Here is an 18,927-nt window from a genome sequence, read left to right as displayed (position 1 = left end):
ACTCCACAGGGCCTATAGGGTTAATCAGCAGTTGGGAGGATGTATTTATAACAGCGGATTTTGGCGGTTCGTGAATTATTAAGCGCACATTGCATTAAAATTGCATGACAGCTCTGAAGACTTGGCAACAGAGCTCATGTGAATTTCGAGCATTTCAGTCAGTCGATGTTTTATGATAATTACATCATTGAAATGAAAAATATCCCCGTAGAAGCTCTGAGAAGTAGGTTATTATATACAAGTAAACATAACATTCATTATTGCAGTGTTATATCATGTTTATTACCTGCCTGCTATTAAAAACCTCCCCTTTCCTACTGACAGGACGACCGACGCGCTGAAAGGTCACGACTACCCACAATGCAACGATCAATTAACTGCCTTTACAGACACCCCCAAACGGAATCCCGCCATAAACAGGAAGCCAGGTCATTTCCCTCCACACGTCCACTCACAGGCTGCGCTAGTCCACCTGTTATGACAGCAGTGGGTCTTCTACAGTCGGGAGCTGCGTCCCCGTCGCTGTGCGGCGAGGCTGGGCCGACAGCGGCGCAGCCCACCTTTCCCCAAACCAAATCTCTCCTGATTCAAAGAGACAAGTGCTGCGCAGAGCTCCTCGCTTTGTCGCGGCCTCATTCCGAGGATCTGAAGCGTTAACGGAGGACGTTCCTCTCCTCTCTTTTGTCATGTATCCCCCATCTCAGATAGCCCTCAGAGATCCTCAGAGATGAAAGCCCTCGATTCATCAGCAGATTTGAAAAATGTAAATGAATTCAGGGCCATTATGTGACTCTTTTAGGAGCTGAGGACTGAGTAAAACGCAAGTCCTTAAACTTTACCAATAATGCCGTCCAAACCTCAAGTTTACACTTAATCAAAGCTATTAAATAGCTTTGCAATGATGCATTTGTGGATAATCCGAAACGATCGACGCGCTGAGAAATGGGTTTGGCATTGGAAAGAAGCAGAAAGTTTTCAGTGTTTTACTTGTGTTTGACCCCCAGCGGCTCCCTGCAAGGGTAACGCGCCCCACCCGCCATGTTTATCAAGTAGTACCAATACATCACCAGTGACACTGGGAAAATTGATGTCAGTCCGATCCTGAGCCCGGCGATGCCACTGATGGCACCGAGCTCGGTGGACGGACATTTACACATCAATTTAGCTCCTCTTAAAAGAGGAAACCTTAAAGAGGACGGAAGCGTCCGTCTCCTCCTCTCACACTTTTCATTAGAGGAATCCTCAGCAGAGCGCCGCGTCTCCGTCTCTACCGCTATTACAAAAGGGCGTCGACCTTTTTCTGGACCCAGAAACGACTCCGGCTGAGATCACGAACTGTTTTCAAATGAGTTTATTCAGCGCTCAGCTGGAGTCATAATGGCAAGATTAGTCCTGGGTTTAATTTTGAATAATTAATATTATATATCTTAGAAAAACAATTACTTTGCTGGGTCAGGACCGCAATGATGCTTTTAACGTTCATATTTATGCTACATTCTCCACTGGAGATGGTTAAAAAAATAAATAAAAAGAGCCAGTGGGATGATGCAAATAGCTTTATTAACATTTGGTCTTCGTAGAGTGTCACACATGCGCTAATGAATATGAATGATTAATGACAAAGTCGCCTCTTTTTAAAAGGAAGTTATGGGCTTTGCTGGCGGGTTGCTGTTGTGTAAATACGTCTGGTGTCTCGCACAAACAAGATAAAGAAGGATAGAGAGCCGAGGAGGAGCAGGCACCGCTCCAGCATGCAGTAACCTTGATGACACCCTTCATTACTATGTGCAGGCTGACATCCTGACAGAGGCATGCAGCACCAGATGGAGGGGAGGGACGCAGCATCCCTCCCACCCTCCGCTTGTCCTTTGCGAAGGGGCGGCAAGACGGAAGCGAGGGTGGGCAGGAGAGACGGGGACAGGACAGAAGTTGCATGGGTGCGCAGCTTGACTGACACTGCAGCGGCTCAGCTCTGCACGGCTGCCCTCGTCCTTGTGCTCGGACGGCGGGGGGGTCAGAGCTTTGGCCCCGACCTTGCCAATTCAGAAAGCTCAGCCCAGCACATCTCCTGCTTCAATCTGCCCGGACCCTTGTGTGAAGACTCGCGGGGCTGTTTGGATCCACCTCGGGGGCGGGGGCATCGGTGCTGGAGGGCTTCATTAGAATTTTTAAGATCTCAGCAGGGTAATGATGGCGGGCTCGAACAAAACCTTCGGACTGACCATGCTGGGCCGCCCCGCTTGTGATCCTAAAGGGCAGCTGAAGCTTTACCCTCCTCTGTCAGGGTCCAAAGTTAGCTTTAGCAGTGGCGGGGTTGCGTTTGAGTTAAAAGTCACCTGCATGTTGATCCATCAGAACAGCGAGATTCTATCTTCCTCCCGTCAAGGACAATTGTAATAGCGCAGCTAACAGGATTGGAGACTCGGCCACTTTTCTGCGTAGCATTCTGCGGCTATCTGACCTTGGATTCACTCATTGCTGCAGAAACAAGGCTTAAATCCTCATCCACCGTGGTAACTACATATCTTTCCCGGTGCAGCGTAGTCCAAAAAAACCACACAGACATGTTCGCACGGAAGATGTGGATGTAATGGAGGGGAAACCTTTGCCCGATAGCTGAAAATACATACAGTTCTCGATAAAAGTTTGCTTTTTTCCCCCAGATAAGAGGCGACAGAGAGCAGCTTCACTGTGGCGACATGACACAAAGCTGTCCAACGACCCCAGAGCTGTGGGAAACAGTCACGGTGGACTGATCAAAGGTGGCATTGGCAGCAACTACCCCTTTAAGGACATTGGCAGTTAGTACCGGGCTGCCTGGCCGCTTTGTCTTCCTGGCAGCGCTTTGATGAGAGCCCCCCACCCCGGGTGATTCACTCTTACTTACAGAAGTGCACATGGCTGTTGAATTGGATCAAAACAGATTGAGAGGGGGTTGAAAGCACACAGCGGAAGAGTAGAGCAAAGGATTAAATTTGGAGATAGATGAAAAAAGATAGAGAAACAGCGCCTCAGAAATATGACACGCAGCACTGGGCAGACAGATTTAACGTTGGAGGTGGGGGGGGGGGGGGATTAAAATGTTGAAACACTCAGCCCCATTCATCAGCCCCGAAGGTCACGAAAGGTCAAGTGGCCAGCACGAGTCGCTGGAGCGCCTCGCCCAATCATCCGCGCTCGGCCTTTGCTGGGTGGCAGTTCTGATGGAGGCGCAGAGGGAACCCGGCTCTCCACGGGCTGCCATTAGCATGCACACCCAGGGTTCTGCTGGATCTGATACATTTTCTACAATGATGAAAACTCACTGACACAGATGAGTGAGGATGAGTGGAACATCCTCACCAGTTTGTAGCTGAACGCCGTAGGACAAATAAAATAAAAGGCAAAGTCTCGTCAATTTCTGGCTCCCTTATCGATATTGAATCAGCATTAATTGATTTCCCTCCCCTTTTAGAGCCAAGTTGAGGCAGAAATTGATCAGCTGTAGACACATGCACGATATCTGCATCGGTTCATATCGCGTTTTCATTCTACAGTTGGAGAGAGTCTGACGGGGCTAAACCAAATCAACAGGGTTCTCAGGGGCCCCCGCTGTCCAATAACATTATTTATCACAACACTTTGCTTTGAATAACATGGCTGTTGCTATGGACACGACTCTGGAGGACGTGGCAATAATACCATGGCAGAGATTTAAGTCAGAGTGAGTTTAACAATGCGAGCTGACTGAAACGCACCTGGGAATAATAAAAGGAACACGCGCTTCTGCTCTGGGAGACCTGTCTAACTCATCTTACCAAATATCAGTTCTGTTGTTATCACTGGAAGTCCTCTAAAGTTATTTCATTGTTAGCCTAATGGGTTTTCAGCTAGATAGCTAGATGTTACAGCTTCACCAAATGGCCCACTTTTACTTCGTCAGCAACCTTTTTTTTGGTCCCTGTTCGTCATCCCTCCCACAATCTTTGTCCTTTTCATGCAAAGCGTTTGTGCCCTGATTACTGTCACAGTTTTATTGCTGCTGGCTGTGCAACAAACAGGCCTCCGGGTATGCTAACGACTACCTTGACCTTGAGGCCGGTGAGGAGGGGCCCCAAGGCTCACGCATGGTTAGCTTCCTGCGGTTTATACACAATCAGCAACCGTTTCACATTGCTTAGTCATGGCCGACAAGCGGGAGACATAAAACACAGGAACGCGGGCGTCGTCTGCCTGGTTCGGCGGCATTGTGAGGGGGTCATTTTTCATCCCGTCATTTATTGGCAGCAGGATCAGTTGCTGGAGACGCATCTAGGTTTTTTGACAACAGATGGCAAAACTGCGTGTTCCCCCACGGGGGGAGGCCAGCTGGCTGCTCTTCACCACGAGGATGGGCAATAAAGTTGCTACTCTGTGTATTGAAATATGAAACATCCCTCTCCGTAGCCACGTCGCACGTTTATGTGTCGTAAGTGATTCAGTGTTTTTATTTGCCGTGCAGTTATCATTGCTGTGTGGAGGGACAGAGGTGCCTGAGGAACATTTAATATGAAATCTATTTTTAATGGCGGCTGTGAATCTGCTGCGGCGTTTTAGAATTGAATTAGGTTTTCATAATCTCGAATTTTTAATACGCTCTCCAAAACCTCACCTTATTTGGATTCACTAGCGCAGTTCGCGTAATGCTAATAAAAGCAGGAGTGCCACGGAAGAATAAGAAGAAGGAGAGTGAAAACAGCCCAAAGACAGAGACGAATGCGCACGGCTGAGGTTGCCTGGTGACGGGCTCTTCGATGGCACACAGGTAACAGAACCTTTGTGATTTACTACAGGAGGTGAGCAGGAAAGAGACCTGACAGTTGCCAGAGTCTGGAAGAGTAAAGTCGGATGTTAATGCGACTGCATCTGGTCCGGATTTGCACCGTGTTTACACAGACGGCCCTAAAAGCATCACGTCAGAGCAAATATGGCGCCTTAAAGGGGCGAATATTGTTAGAACAGTTCGCAGACGGATTGAATAGACCCGGCTACGCGCTGTGAATCTGAATCTCCCGTCTTTATCTGCACTACGTTGATGAGAAATCCTTATTAGAAGAGAAGCAGCGCTCATAAATCAGCCGTCCTGAGTAATGTTGCGGCGGGGTTAGCGGCGCGGTATTGTTTTAAATGTAACTCTGTTATTAATGGCCTTTCTTCAAATGCAAAAGGCAGCAAAATGCAAGATCCATAGCCAGAGACCTCGCCTGATAATCAGAATGAATTAACCCTTTTGTGTTTGTCATTATTCAATCTGATGTTTGGATCCCTCCCCCCAACGCAGTTAGAAGCAGCGGTTAATATGTTTGAAGTTAATGATAGAAAAGTGGGAATTAAAACATAAGTAAATTAGTATGGTGAGGAAATGTGAAGCCTTCGACGATTCTCTGAAAGACGATGTTTCCCTTTGCTTTTCGAGGCCTGTTAGCGCTAGCTTTGCTGTCACGATGACATTTTCTTTTAAATGTTTGACCAGAGGGACGTCGACACAATTGCCAAATCAATTTATGTTGTCAAATATTCTCCCAAGTAGCATGCACAAAACAAAACAAGACCAAAGGTAGCAAATTGATTAGTGTCATGTGAACTGCGCACCTTTTAGCGACAAACTGAGCGCACCATCCCATTAAAATTAATTAATTACCTTTTGCCGTTTGGGAACCATTTAAAAACGGTGAAACGGCGCCTAAGCCAGGCAAGGTTAATTGGGCATTTAGCTCTCAGAGCTCCCCCTCAGCACCCAAGAGGAGCTTGTACCTAAAACAGAAGCGAGTGCTTAATAAAAGTAGCACAGTGACCCCCTCCGATGGCTGCCTTCTCGCCTCAGACCCCGCCCACCGGCCCAAACGCCTCCGCATCATCTCCATCCGGGCTACCACAACTCTGAGCAAGAGGAGGATGAAAGCCAGAAGAAGCGTTTCCTGGTTAGTGTTTGCAAACTGTGATCACAGTTCACGTGTTTACGTGTCGTTACTCCCCCCGTGACAGAGACAGATGGCGGAGGAACCACCACATTTACCAGAGGAAGCAGTTTGTGGAAGACCGTCAGGGGAGAGCGGACGCTCGCTCAGATTCTGCTTTCACGTCACAGCCATCAATCTGAGTGGAGCACGCCCGGATCGAGGAGGCTCCGCTGCTGGTTTGTCAGGGAAGACGAGCCGGAGACCAAACAGCCGCTAGAGGCTTAACGGCACCAATCAGGAAAGGTGATGTCATCGGTCACCGGGCATGCAAATAAATGCCCCCCAGGGAGGAGACGTAGAGCGATGAGGTCTGGTTTAATGCCACACATGAGGCCACATGTTTACCAAATGTCTCTACAGCGACCCCAATTTTTGTTCTTAACGTCTAAAAAGAGACAAAAGTCTCCTCTTCCCCGCTACGAGTCCACATTAATGTACTTCAGCAGCCCAGGAAACAGGAAGGGTTATTGCCGTCTATTCCTCTGACAGCAATAGTTTGTGAAGCCGTAACGTTATTTTTCTTCTTTTTTTCCCCCCAATAAATGTGAATGTTTCAAATTCCATTATCTCGGTTATTGCTCGTGGACCTGCTGCGCGATGTCCCGCCTTCACCCAGCTCCAAATCTGATTGGACCATACGGCTAGCCAGGCTGCGCCGGTGTTAAAATTTCAAATTAGTGTTATGTTCAATATAAAGAAATAATGTGCACTGGAGGTCCAATAAGGCCTAATCCTATCTGAGACCACCAAAACATGTTTTTGCGGCAACAAGAAGAGAAATAAGAAATCCAGAAAGAAAAAGGAGGCGTCTTTTATGACTGTTAAACTCAGTTCTATCAGTATATTGAAGGGATATAGTCACTGTCCAGATATTTATGAGTTGATTCTGCTGATGCTAAAGGTTAATATTGGCCTAAGGCACTCTAACTTGCTTAGTTTATATAGCAGCTATTAATGGAAAACTATGCACCATCTAATAGTCACGTGCATGTCCTTGTTGTTCATGTAAACATCATTTCTGTTGCTAAAGTGGGATACACACAATAATGATAATGAGGTTATTTTTGTCCCCATTCCTCCTTCCTACAATGGCGAACGTCCAATTATCTTGTCTTATTGTTGTCTCTTATTTTCTTTTTCTTCCTGCCAGAGCTCAGACCAAATGTTTCTTATTTAGGCTGGAACTGTGATGAGATCTGACCACCAATCTTAAAAACATCAGCCCCAACGCGGACCCTCTTCTTGCCTGTCCGTTATGTTGTGTGTTGGGTTTTCTGGTGGCTGCTATGCTTCAACATCTTAGATCACGTGTGACCGCGCAAGAGTTCTGCCCCAGCGCTAACCCCACCAACACAGAGCTAATCCAGAATCTTGGAGGACTTGCTGAGCACCACACAGCTGCTTCACACTGTGCTGTTGCAGCACAGGCAACACCCAAACCTAAACACTAGACTTGGTCTGACAATCAAGCACAGCTATGGCAAATGAGGGGTCGGGGCCAGTGAAGCCGACCAGGTGTAACACATGAGGGTCACATGATGAATCATCGAACCATGGAAAACCAGAAAATTAAGAATAAATGAGGGGGAAATAGTCAGTGGCTTTTATATTGAGGCTCTTGATGCTTTTTTGAAGATGGAAAATTTCGGCAATAACAATTATATCACTTCTTTTGGAGGTTTTCCTCATGGATAATAGATCGCAAGGCAGCATTTGCTGGTCTTCCAGGCTCCGAGTGATGCGGAGAAAAATGACAATAAATGTGTTTTTTTCCCTCTGCTTTGGAAGCTTGTTTTGACGCATTTCTCCCATTTTCCCTTTCGCAAGGATGTGACTCTGCTGTGCACCTGGGGGCTGTTTCACCACTGCCGAACCCAACCAAAAAAAAAAAATCACGATATTAAGCTGGTAAACGGCCCTGGCTTCTGGCATCCACGGAAAAGCATCAAGGTGTTTTCAAGTCATTTTGCTCTAGCTGTGAGCCATCAGACTACACTTTCACCCAAAAAGAAGCTTTGTTTTTCTGCCTCTTCCTTCCTTTGTGCGTGTCAGGATTCGGTGTTTGGAATGGCCCCGACGCTGGAACTTGCATTTCTGTCATCCACAGCTGTTAACAAGACACCGGAATAACAACAGCCTTAAGGTGTTTACGGTTGCAGTGTCTTCAATTATCAGGAGAGCCACCCGCCAGGTTGCTTCTAATTCCTTGCAAGGCGAAACTGTGCACTAACAAGTGTGTTTCTCCCCGTCTGCTGCCATCTCTCCTCACCGCAGAGCAAAACTGTCCACGTTTCCTGCTGATGGGCTTTATTTAGCTGACATTTTGGTGCCCAGGCCAACTGATCTGGGTTGGAACGCAGCCCTTTTTGCGGTTCCACCATCCCAGTTTTCATCACCGCCGTCTTCTTTCCTGCCGACCGCAGGCCGCCGGTTTTATGAACTCGAAGAAAAATGTGTCCCGTCTCCAAAACATAATCAGGTCCGGTGAGCCTGAGGGAGGAAATGGACTCAGAACCAAGAACAACGCCGGATCTGGCGCTCCCTCACTGTGTTTGAGGACTATTTTTCTGTCCTGATCACTGTCGCCTACGCTGGCGTCATAGTAGCGCAACCCTGCCAAAACCTTCGTGAATTACCTTTGATCGACGGCGTCCGCTTCCTTCCTTTTCCCGCTCAACAGCTCTGCCAGGTGCTGCCCCCCCCACCCCAAATCTATCGAATGACATATAAATCAAGCCCAAGATGAAACTTTTACACACTCAGAGGAAAGAAGAAGTCCTGATATTGATTACTGATGCATTCTAGAAAAGGAAGTTGTCTTGAATTTAATTTAAGAGCATCCTGGCGAAGTTTCTAAATGGGCTTTCATCTCCCTTTTTCTTGCTATGTTTGCTCGTCACGTTTATCCTGAGTTGGGCTTCTTTTTTGGGCTTTTTTTAAAATTAGCTACTCGATATCAAATGTGATTCCCGGCATCTGTCAGCCTGCCTAAAACACCCAGTAATTCACGGTTTAATTACGGGAAGTGTATTTTAACACCCGCAAGTGCTGAAGTAAAAAATCAGCGTCGAGGATTTGAAGATTTGAAGAAACGCTGCAAAGTCGTGTCTTTTAAAAATGGAGACTTTGGAGGAACGACGGGGGGGCGGATTGGATCTGACAGCGGGTGCAGGGCAGGTGAGCAGGTGAGATGTTGGCCTAATGGGCCAACATGTCTGTCACGCTAAGAGAAGCTGGAACTGGCGCTCCCACAGCAGGTGGACGCCCTTCTGAGAACACAGCTCATTAGATAAATTGATAATGTCAAGTCTAATTAGGTTAATTGTTCATTAATTGCTATCAAGTGCGGCTTTACAGAATGTTAAGAAAGCATTTGTAGGCTGTGCATTGCAGCTTTATTAGCACAAATAATTACGAGGTTTCCATGACGACTTGAGTCAAGCTGAAGTTTAGCAGCTAACTTTGTGTTAGCTAGGTAACATTTTTATGAGGGCTTTATCGTGATTTCAGTCAGAGTGTGTAAGAGCGGTTTTACGGCAGTTCCACCTGATGCTGTTGGTTCCAGTTACGCCTGCGGCTTCAGTGGCTACCAGCAAAAGTCTGGAGTTTTTCTTGCTTCTCTTTTTCCAGTATGAATGGGAATTCCATAAAATCCTCTTTTCCCCCCTCCTGTCCATTTATATCCCATTTATCCTTTCATTTTATCCAATGTTTCAAAGCAGCGAAATTCTGCAGCGGCATGCTAATGCTATATGCTAATTGACTGACTCCACTGTTTTAATAACATTTCCTGGGTTAAATTACTCTTTTCTTGCAAACTATGAACCCTAATAAATAGTCAGTCCTGTTTATGAGCATTACATGATGCCAGCGACACTATTTGGATGTTTTCTGAATGTTTGGACGTGCTCTGTACATCATTTTCACTATCTGCAGAGATGAAACAGCCCAGATGACATGTTCACAACATTCCTGAACGCGTGGAAACACCTTTTCTGAGTGGATGTCAGCTCGCGAAGGACTGTACAGCTCTCCCTCGACCAGCCTGCCATTCAGCCAACTCGTTCCCAATCTTCTCCCACACTGCACCTTTCACTCTCCTCTGTGCATGCTTAAATCTGGGTCAGAACTCGCAGCCTTCGTCTCTCTGGCTACTTATTTTTCGACAAAATGCGGTGGAATGAAAGTGGATGTGGTGCTGTCGGTGTTCCCCCCCTTCGCCGCTGCCTTTAGCCACGAGACGCAGCCGTATCTTGCACATCGGGATGTTTCCTTTGTTCCCTTTGCTGTTTGTGTGCTAAAGCAAACCCGCCTTTTCATGCAAAACCGTCTGCTGCAACACAAAGTAATGCAATGCACACACTGGGGGCACGCCACCGACGGCGTGCAATTCTCTTGTAACTGAGGCAATTTGAAAGAAGGGTTCAAACCAGAGCTGCAGCTTACATGATCTTAGTATAATTCACCCCCCCCCCGCCCCCCGGAAAAAAAAATGTGATGAATTACTGTGTTTTATACCGACAATATTAGAGAGATAAAGTGTAAAAACAAGCCGTGGTCTTCTTATTAAATATAGGCTTTTAATGAGAAATAGAATATTATATGAAACATTCATTTGAAATAAGCTGATATTATGAGCTTAACAAAACAGCAGAAATAGTACAGAGGCAAGGTATTAGGTGTAAAAGTCTGCAGACACATCCATGGATACATGTAAGCGACAGCGCGGTAACAGAACAGCGTGGGAGTAAATGTGCTTGTTCGATGGGCGTTTTGCTCAAAACCGATGCACAGTTAGTTTGGACGATAGAAAAACAGTCAGAAATCGAACCGGACACGCGCGGCGGCGCCGGCCGGACTCGGACCGAGAGCCTTTGGGGGTGTGGAGTAGCCTTTATCCTGTCAGTGCCGTTACACTTTGATAATACTGCAGCGGAGCGTGGTTACTGGTAATATTTACAGAATGTACAACTGGGGACCAGAAATAGCCACCGTGACTGCAGGCTGGGGTTGATTTCCCCCACACGCACAAACCTCCTGAAGGAGTTCTCAAAAACAAAGAAATAACACAAACGTGTTCAATTGTGACTGGTCCAATTATTAGGTTGCTTCTGCTTGTTTTGTTATTTTTAGTCATGTTAAAGGGATAAAATGTGTAACAGGCACTTATAATAATAATAATTATAATAATAATAATAATAATGTTTTCTTCTGTTTCTTCTGTTTAAGAATGTTTTAGTCTGAATATCTTTGCGTACATCCTTTAGGATGTTCACGAGGGGAACTAGCATGGCTGCGCTGCCTCATTTGACTGTTGACATCCCAGTCAGAGGCTGCAGGACAGATCAGGAGTAGCAAAATGCTTAATTGAGGTTAAAAACAATATGAGAGGAAAGAAAATTATGGAGGAGCGTTCAGGGGAAGTGGGTTGACGTGGGCCGCGATCACCCGTGCACACCCCAGCCTGACCTGTTTATTTATTTTGCCACCATTACAGCGTGGCCTGGCACAGATAAACAGCCTTTGGCCTGTTCCCTGCAGGCTGAGCAGCTCTGCCCGGTGCTAAATAAGCACTGTTGACGGTAGGAGGTGGACACTTCCCATTGGGGATTTTCAATTCTAGGGGATTGAAAGTTGCTTAAGTTCCAAATTGTTGTGAACTAGTTTAGCCAGAAATGCAGGAGCTTCCAGGGCTCTCGGGTTTAGCCGCAAAAACCGAGGTTAGCTTCCCAAAACGCCGGTTTAAGCTCTGCGTGCCAATAATAAGAATTCACCATGGCGACGCGAACAGCCAAGTTTGGTGACAGCACAGTTTATTCTACATTAGAGCTGAACCAAGATTGGCCAGAATCAGAAAACAGAACAGGGGGAGAGGGCCAATTTAAGAGGACGGATGGAGCTTTTGGAAATCTATGGATGGATGGGAGTGACATGAGTAGCCTCAGTTTGATGTTTTCAGCAACGCCCAAATAATAAAACCGTATAGAAACCGTTACACCGGGCCACAGAAGCTTGCAGATTAAACACTGCTGTTTTTTTTTTTTCGAGCTTTAATATGAATTCTTTTTTTTTCTTTTGCGTGGCACAACAGAGAAATGCAATGGGTTCACATCACGATTCTTACGACATAATACGCATTCTTCACGCACTTGACTTCTCCCTCCTGTGCTCGTGTCTGCAGCGACTCAAATAAAACGCACACAAGTGTGAGACTTCTTATCCCAGATGTTGACATGAAACAGGGATGTTTACCTCGGGGATTCGTATGGCTTTAAGTCTGTCTGATGTGCCCGATTAATAAAGGTTAACACGTTGCTCTTGGTGCCGGAAAGCGTCACAAATCAGCAGTCACAACATGTACGTTTCTGCAAAAAAACAAACAAAACAAAACCCCAAAAAACAAAGGAAATCTGTACAAAAACAGCGTCCATTGTTTGAGTTGTTTGTTCTGGATCTTCAGCTCACGATGCTGCGGGAGCCTCATCTTTAGCTTTGTGACGCAAAGAGGAGGAAAAAGGAAAACCAGAAAGGACACAACTCGAGTTGCAAACGCCGGAAGGAGCTCTCCGGGTCCGAGGCTCGTCCCGAGGGACACATTCAGTGGACGAACAGCGACGAGCGTCAGGCAGGAAATTGACGGACACGCACTTGCACGCGTGGCCGGGGCACGCACACACTCGTCCACGTACACCATATATGTATATATAAACAGCTGGCTTTTGTTGGTTGACCTGCCCCTGCTGCGTCGGCCCGCATGGCTGCGGCTATTTAATCCTTACGGCATATAAACATCTTTAATAAACCATTTGCTTCCCAACGCTGGTTAAAAGAAAGAAGAGATCTGGCCTGCCCTTGTGTTTTATCATTGTTCCTTTAAAAACGCGTTTATTACCCCCTCTCTCATTAAAGAATGGCAGTTTCAGACGAACCTTTTTTATCACACCCAGTGAAATCAAGGCCTCTTTTTCTTTTTTTTTAAAACCAGAACGTAGATATAATATTTCATTTTTATTCCTCTCTCTTTAAAATTCTCTTAGGGAATGACAGACATGCTGGGACAAATATTATACAGTCTCTATAGTGTTTCAATATTCTTTATCTGCCTGAAATGCTTTGCATCGCTGTCTTTTTTCATATTTTTTTGGGTTGTTTTTTTTGTTTTTTGTTTTTTTCATTTAAGAATTATGCTTACAAAGTTAATATTACATCAAAAGGCAGAAAAAGTCCCAAAAAAAAAGAAAGGAAACAAAGTGAAGATGACGATCTGGCGGTCCACTTGTCGGTGTGTTTTGTTTTTTCTCTTTTTGAATTCTCTTTAGGTTTCAGCCCTCAGCAGAGCTTGGCAGTCAGGTGATCTGATTGTTTGAGGATCTCTGTGCTGTACATGTCCAAGGCGTGGTTGACTCGAATCATCTCGCTGTTGTTCAGCTTCAGCCGGTGCTTCAGCATACAAGAGAAGAGGTCCAGCTGAGGTTTCCCGGGCGCCGACGGAGGGGCCAGCCGGTTAATCCGATCCCTAATGTCCAGCAGCAGGAGCATGACGGACGAGGACGAGTAGAACTGGCTTCCTTGCGTGTACGACTGGTTGACCTGCTGCACGGCGCTGCGGAGCAGGTCGCCGTTGAAGCGCAGGCTGTAGCCAAACACCTGGACGTCGGATATTTTGATGTAGATCTGCCGCTTGTTGGGGTCTGCCAGATCCACGGGGCCTGTGTCGTTGCGGAGGCCGGTCGGGATCTTAGCACGGCTGCGTAGGTAGATGTGGACCGTCTCAAAGAAGGTCTTATATCTGTTGCCCAGCAGGAGCGTCCAGTTGAAGCACTGGGAGTTCTGCAGTCGCACCTTCTCCCACCTCGGATAGCCGTGTTCCCCGAAGGGCATGCTCCAGCCCTCCGAGTGGCTCCCGCTGAACGGGTTGACATAAACAAAGAACATGGGGTCGATGCTGCTGTTTCGCATCTGGCAGATCTTCATGGACAGGCCTATTATCATGTGGAGGTAGTCCATGCGGTTCTTGTTGCTCTTCAGGGTCAGCGACATGCGCTTACGCCACCGAGGGTCAAAGAACGTCTCCAGTCGGATCTCGTTACTTATAAAAGTGGTGTGAATGTACAGCCGGGAGTCCATTTTCTGGAGCAGGTACTTTAGTTCCAGGTCCTGAAAGTCCAGATCAGTCTCAAAGCTGATGAACTGCTCGCTGCGCTCCGAGTCCACGTTCTGGGGCTCGCAGCGGCCCCGGACCAGCTTGTAGCCCTTGTTGCAGGAGCCGCACTGCGAGATGTTGGCCAGGCTGCACATGGCGCAGCTGTTGTTGCCGCCGATGATGCACGGGATGGGCCGCTGGCACAGGGTGCCTCCCGTGTGGCACACGCACGTCCTCTGGCTCTCCAGGAAGGTCCCCCAGAAGCCGTTCTCGTTACAGTAGAGGAAAGACTGAACCCTGTTCAGCCACTGCATCACCGACCTGGAGAGAGAAGAAGGGACAAGAGGTCGGTATTTGATACAGAAGCCGTCCTGGAGCCACATTTTCATTCTGGCTCGAACCTCTTTCATATTCCGCACCCTCACGACCACCATTTTAACCCATCAATACAATGCAGCAAGTGCGTCAGACAAGCTGTCACCATGGCAACTGCTGAGGCTTATTCAAGAGAAATTAGAAAATTTGGCTTTTTTAAAAATAATTACTAAAAAAATAAACATCCAAGTGTTGTCCCCGCTGTGTAAACCAAAAAAGACCCACTAACATCTGATTTATTTGAATTCACTTCAGGCTACATGTTCCACTTTCCACCGCTCAGCTCGCCTCTTTATTTTTGATTGTTGATATATATATATATACTGGCAAGATGGTGGTGGCAACCAGCCTGACATAGTGGTGGTGGATAAACACCGGAAGACAGTTGTGGTGATAGATGTAGCAATCCCGAGTGAGAGCAACATCAGGAAGAAGGAACACGAGAAGCTGGAGAAGTACCAAGGGCTGAAGGAGGAGATGGAGAGAATGTGGGGCATGAAGGCAACAGTGGTCCCAGTAGTGATTGGGACACTAGGGGCAGTCACACCCAACCTGAGTAGATGGCTCCAACAGATACCAGGAACCACACCAGAGATCTCTGTCCAGAAGATCGCAGTCCTAGGAACAGCTAAGATCCTGCGGAGAACCCTTAGACTCCCAAGTGTGAAGGAAGGAGGCACCGCCCAGGAGGGCGAGGAAGAGATTTCTATATATATAAATATATATATATATATATATATATATATATATATATATATATAAATATACATGTTTGTCAGAGAAACGAGAGGGATAAACTGTCAACAGTGTGAAAAACTCTGTAGACACATACAGCCCCAAATCACCAGCAATCCAATAAAGTGGAGCTACGCTATTACATTTGGCATCAGGAACCATCCGTCTGGGTGTCTGAGCGAAGCGCCAGAGGTCGGGGGGACAGCCGGCAGGCTTCGTTTACATGCTCGCTACCAAACAAAAATGACAGCAGTGGTCCTCGGTGGGGCTTTGGTCAGGGCCCCTTCGGGCCCAGTTTCTGGTGCAAAAGGTCAGTGTTAATCGACATCCATCAGCATTGTTTGACAAGGTCCGACTTGTGTAGGGTCAGGGTAGGGGTCAGGGTCAGGGTTAGCCTGCATACCCTCGGGAACAAAGAGGGCGTCATCGTGGGACGTCTGGGCAGCTCCTGATCGATGCTTGGCTCCATGGGGTTAGAACGGTCTCTTAAAACACTTCACGTTTAATCCCTTAAATGAGAGCTACATTTGAACTGAACTGTTATCAAACTGTTGGGGCTGTTCTGCTCCTGAGGAGGGATGACAAGCGTGACCTACATAGGTTGAAGCTACGCTGCGCTCAAAATGACATGAATAATGAAAACACAATAAAAAAAAAAAAATAAGACGATCTGGAAAAAACAGTTGGCAGCCATACATAAACACACAGGAAAGTCTAGCGAACGAACAGGATCGGTGGGGGAGGAGGGGGTTCAGTATTTCCCTAAGGTGACAGGCACTGCTTGATATTCTTAGCTTGCCTCTTCCTCCCCTCAGGCGTCTTTCCTTGTCATCTTGGCACGACTAGACCCTCTTCTCCAACCAGGGAATGTGGATTTTTGAATCCACAGCCGAATGAAGGTTGGTCAAGGTTAGCGTGACACCCTAATGAACCGGAGCACTAACGGAGATTGATGACTCTGCATTCTCAACAGGCCAGAGAGCCCCTCAAAGCTGAAGCATCAGCGGCTCACCTGGAGAATACGCAACAGCAGGAAATTTCCTTGTGAATGACTGAATCATTTGAACATGTCCGCCATATTCTCTGCACTTTACAAACATTTTTAAAGTTTAAACTCAGACAGGACTGATTTTTCTTCTTTTAAAAACCCATGAAAAACACTTTCAGGACATTAACTCATCGCTGAGTGGCAAAATGTCAAACTCAAAATGGAGTCCGTGGGTTCTGCCTGCTCCTGCCTGGATACTCAGTGAATTAGGTTATCACCAAAACACATGCCCACTGGGTTGACCCTAAATAATATGAGTGTGTGTGAGCGCGGTGTGTTTGCTGCCCTGTGGTGGACCAAACACCAGCCCAGATTGGATCTCTGCCTCTGTGCCCAGCAACTGTTGGCCCAACCTCCATCAGAAATTGAAGTGAGTTATGCCAGATGCTATAAGCACCCATGACATCTAACAGTGGTGTAAAATGTCAGGGAATGAGCACTGATTCAAGACCTTGTTGCCAAGAAAGTCTTAATTAACAACAACTCAATGAAAGAGCATCAACGGATGGGTCTCAGAGTGGTGATCTTATTAACACACCTGATATACAGCTTGTGTTGGTTTACCTTTAGAGGAGTCTTAAATTTCTGTGTTGAGCTCTTTGCAGGCCAGAGGAGCGTCAAAAGAATGTAAAATGGTACGTGCCAGGTGGAAAATAAACCCTGTTCAAAGGGAGGAAAGCAGGTCTATCATTTTTCTAAATACTTTAATTCCAAAAGCAATAAAGGAAGTGAAGTAGAGTCCGGCTGAACTGTGATGTGAGGGATCACAGGAGAGGCGAGCAATGCTTTCAATGAGATGATGATAAGCCATTCATTAAGGCTGTGAATGCAGCTTAAGGCCTGTCATTCATTAGCTGAAGTTGACGTGCTTGTTTGTGTGACCTTGCAGCACCTGATGAGGGAACGCCGCGACGGGATAACGCACGCTTTGCGCCATCCAAGTTCCTAACGAGCCCCTTCCTCTTCTACGTGTCCTGCATCTATAATTCAATTACCAGACGTGTCGTAATATGATCCCTTCAAGGCGACATGTAGGAATAATGAGATAAATGAGGGAACGTCTCATCGAGGGTGAATCGCTCCTCTGTGCCGCATTGTCAGATAACGCGTTACCAATAAACACGCATGATCCCGGGGTTTCCCAGTGTGGATGTGCACACACACACACACACACACACACATATATATATATATGGGCTCACACAGCAAGAAAGTCATCAAGACTCAGTTCTGTAGATGAATTAGTGCCCTTAATTTAAATAAAAGACTCATAAAGTAGTAGATGATCAAATCCAAAGCCTGATTAACAATTGCATTCTCCCACTAGTGTTTGAGTTCAACTGTTAACAAAGCCATTAAAGTTCCCCCCTTTCCTCTTTGCTTTCTTCATTTTTCCAGACCTGTATAGTTTCTTCTTTGGATTTTCTGCACTAACAACTTTCTAGAGGGGAACTTCTGAAGATAGCGCGGTTCGGAAAAGGTTAATAAGCAAACAAGATAGTACAGCTCCCCGAGGAGCCGCCGTTCTTCCCACTTATTGATCTGACACAGAGGTGTGCAGCCTCCGAGGTCGGCTGCTGATCGCAGCACTGGTTGCCTGCTAACTCCTGCTTTGCCGGCACATCGGCGTCCAAAACCAGCGCCTTGCGCAGCGGTTCACAAGGGCCTCAGATGGAGGACGTATTTAAAGGCGCGCTGTCAAAAACGATGAAGATGACGAGGTAATGTGTGACCGCGCATAATCAGAGGGAGGAAAGTCGCCCAGCAGATGAATCTGGATGGTGTTTAAACCACTGGAGGAGTCAATGAACAGGAGAGCGGCTGTCCAAGTTGGAATACGGACAAGTAGCAGGTGGATGAGAGGCCCCTATCTCGCCCCCTGGTGAGCACCGAGTATGAATTGGAAGGGATCTAAATGGGGTCTCGGAAGGGATCTAGCCTGCTGTCATCCTGCTGCACACATTCCCGGTCACTTGGGCCGGCCGCCGTGCCTCCTGACAGACAGATGAAATGCCGGAAGGCCTCCCTGAAGTCATTTGCATCCCACCTTAAACCACATGGGATGTGGCCACATTTTGGCTCTGATCAGCTGTTGAATGCCGCCTAGAGGGGAAGTGAGGCCTCAGGGACGGGCTGTTGATAAGGCTGCTCAAAGCGAGGCTGCAATAACAACAGTTCTAGATGGTGTTTGCAATCACACAATCGCCAGATTCAAAACTACAGCTAGTTTCCCCTACACCCCCCAGGAACACCCAGAGTTCCTCTAATACCTCATGTCAGACAGATACCGACCAAGTGTGTGCAGAGGAAGTGTCACATTTAAGGGAAACTTGATGTTCTCCTGTCAGATGTTTTCCCGCTACAGCGCCCGAGCCCTCATTGATTTATGCAGCGATGCTTGATAAAAAACGCTGTTTTTTACTTGCTGCAAATATTCACGGATGCTGCGTTCAGGCAAAGGGACTGAAAAATGCTCAAATGCTGAGCAGCCCTACCTACCGCTCCTCGGGGTCTTTAACAGGACACCCGTCCATAACTTATATAATGAAAACACATACTGTTCTGCCCCCACGACAGGGATTTTAGCACTTGTGAGGGAACAAAAGTTCCCCGTGTCTGCTAATATTGACACAAAAAGACAGTTCCAA

General features: G+C 46.9%; 1 protein-coding gene and 1 long non-coding RNA gene across 3 annotated transcripts in view; one reads left to right on the top strand and one right to left on the bottom strand.

The window, feature by feature from the left end:
• The first annotated feature begins 3,206 nt into the window (after positions 1 to 3,206).
• Positions 3,207 to 6,536, top strand: LOC130517140 (uncharacterized). The gene is made up of 3 exons (XR_008947644.1): positions 3,207 to 4,783; positions 5,843 to 5,939; positions 6,004 to 6,536. It is a non-coding gene; the product is annotated as an uncharacterized LOC130517140 (long non-coding RNA).
• Positions 6,537 to 10,538: 4,002 nt separating this feature from the next.
• brinp1 (bone morphogenetic protein/retinoic acid inducible neural-specific 1) overlaps positions 10,539 to 18,927 on the bottom strand; it is a 63,790-nt gene continuing 55,401 nt past the window's right edge. For both annotated transcript variants that reach the window (XM_057018794.1, XM_057018795.1), the window contains exon 8: positions 10,539 to 14,442. In XM_057018794.1, coding sequence (XP_056874774.1) covers positions 13,308 to 14,442 — 1,135 coding nt within the window. In that variant the 3' untranslated portion in view covers positions 10,539 to 13,307. The remainder of the gene's footprint in view (positions 14,443 to 18,927) is intronic.

Source organism: Takifugu flavidus, chromosome 20 (assembly GCF_003711565.1).
Source record: "Takifugu flavidus isolate HTHZ2018 chromosome 20, ASM371156v2, whole genome shotgun sequence".
NCBI lineage: Eukaryota > Metazoa > Chordata > Actinopteri > Tetraodontiformes > Tetraodontidae > Takifugu > Takifugu flavidus.
The sequence above is the reverse complement of the archived record's forward strand: the minus strand, read 5'-3'. Positions and strand labels throughout refer to the sequence as shown.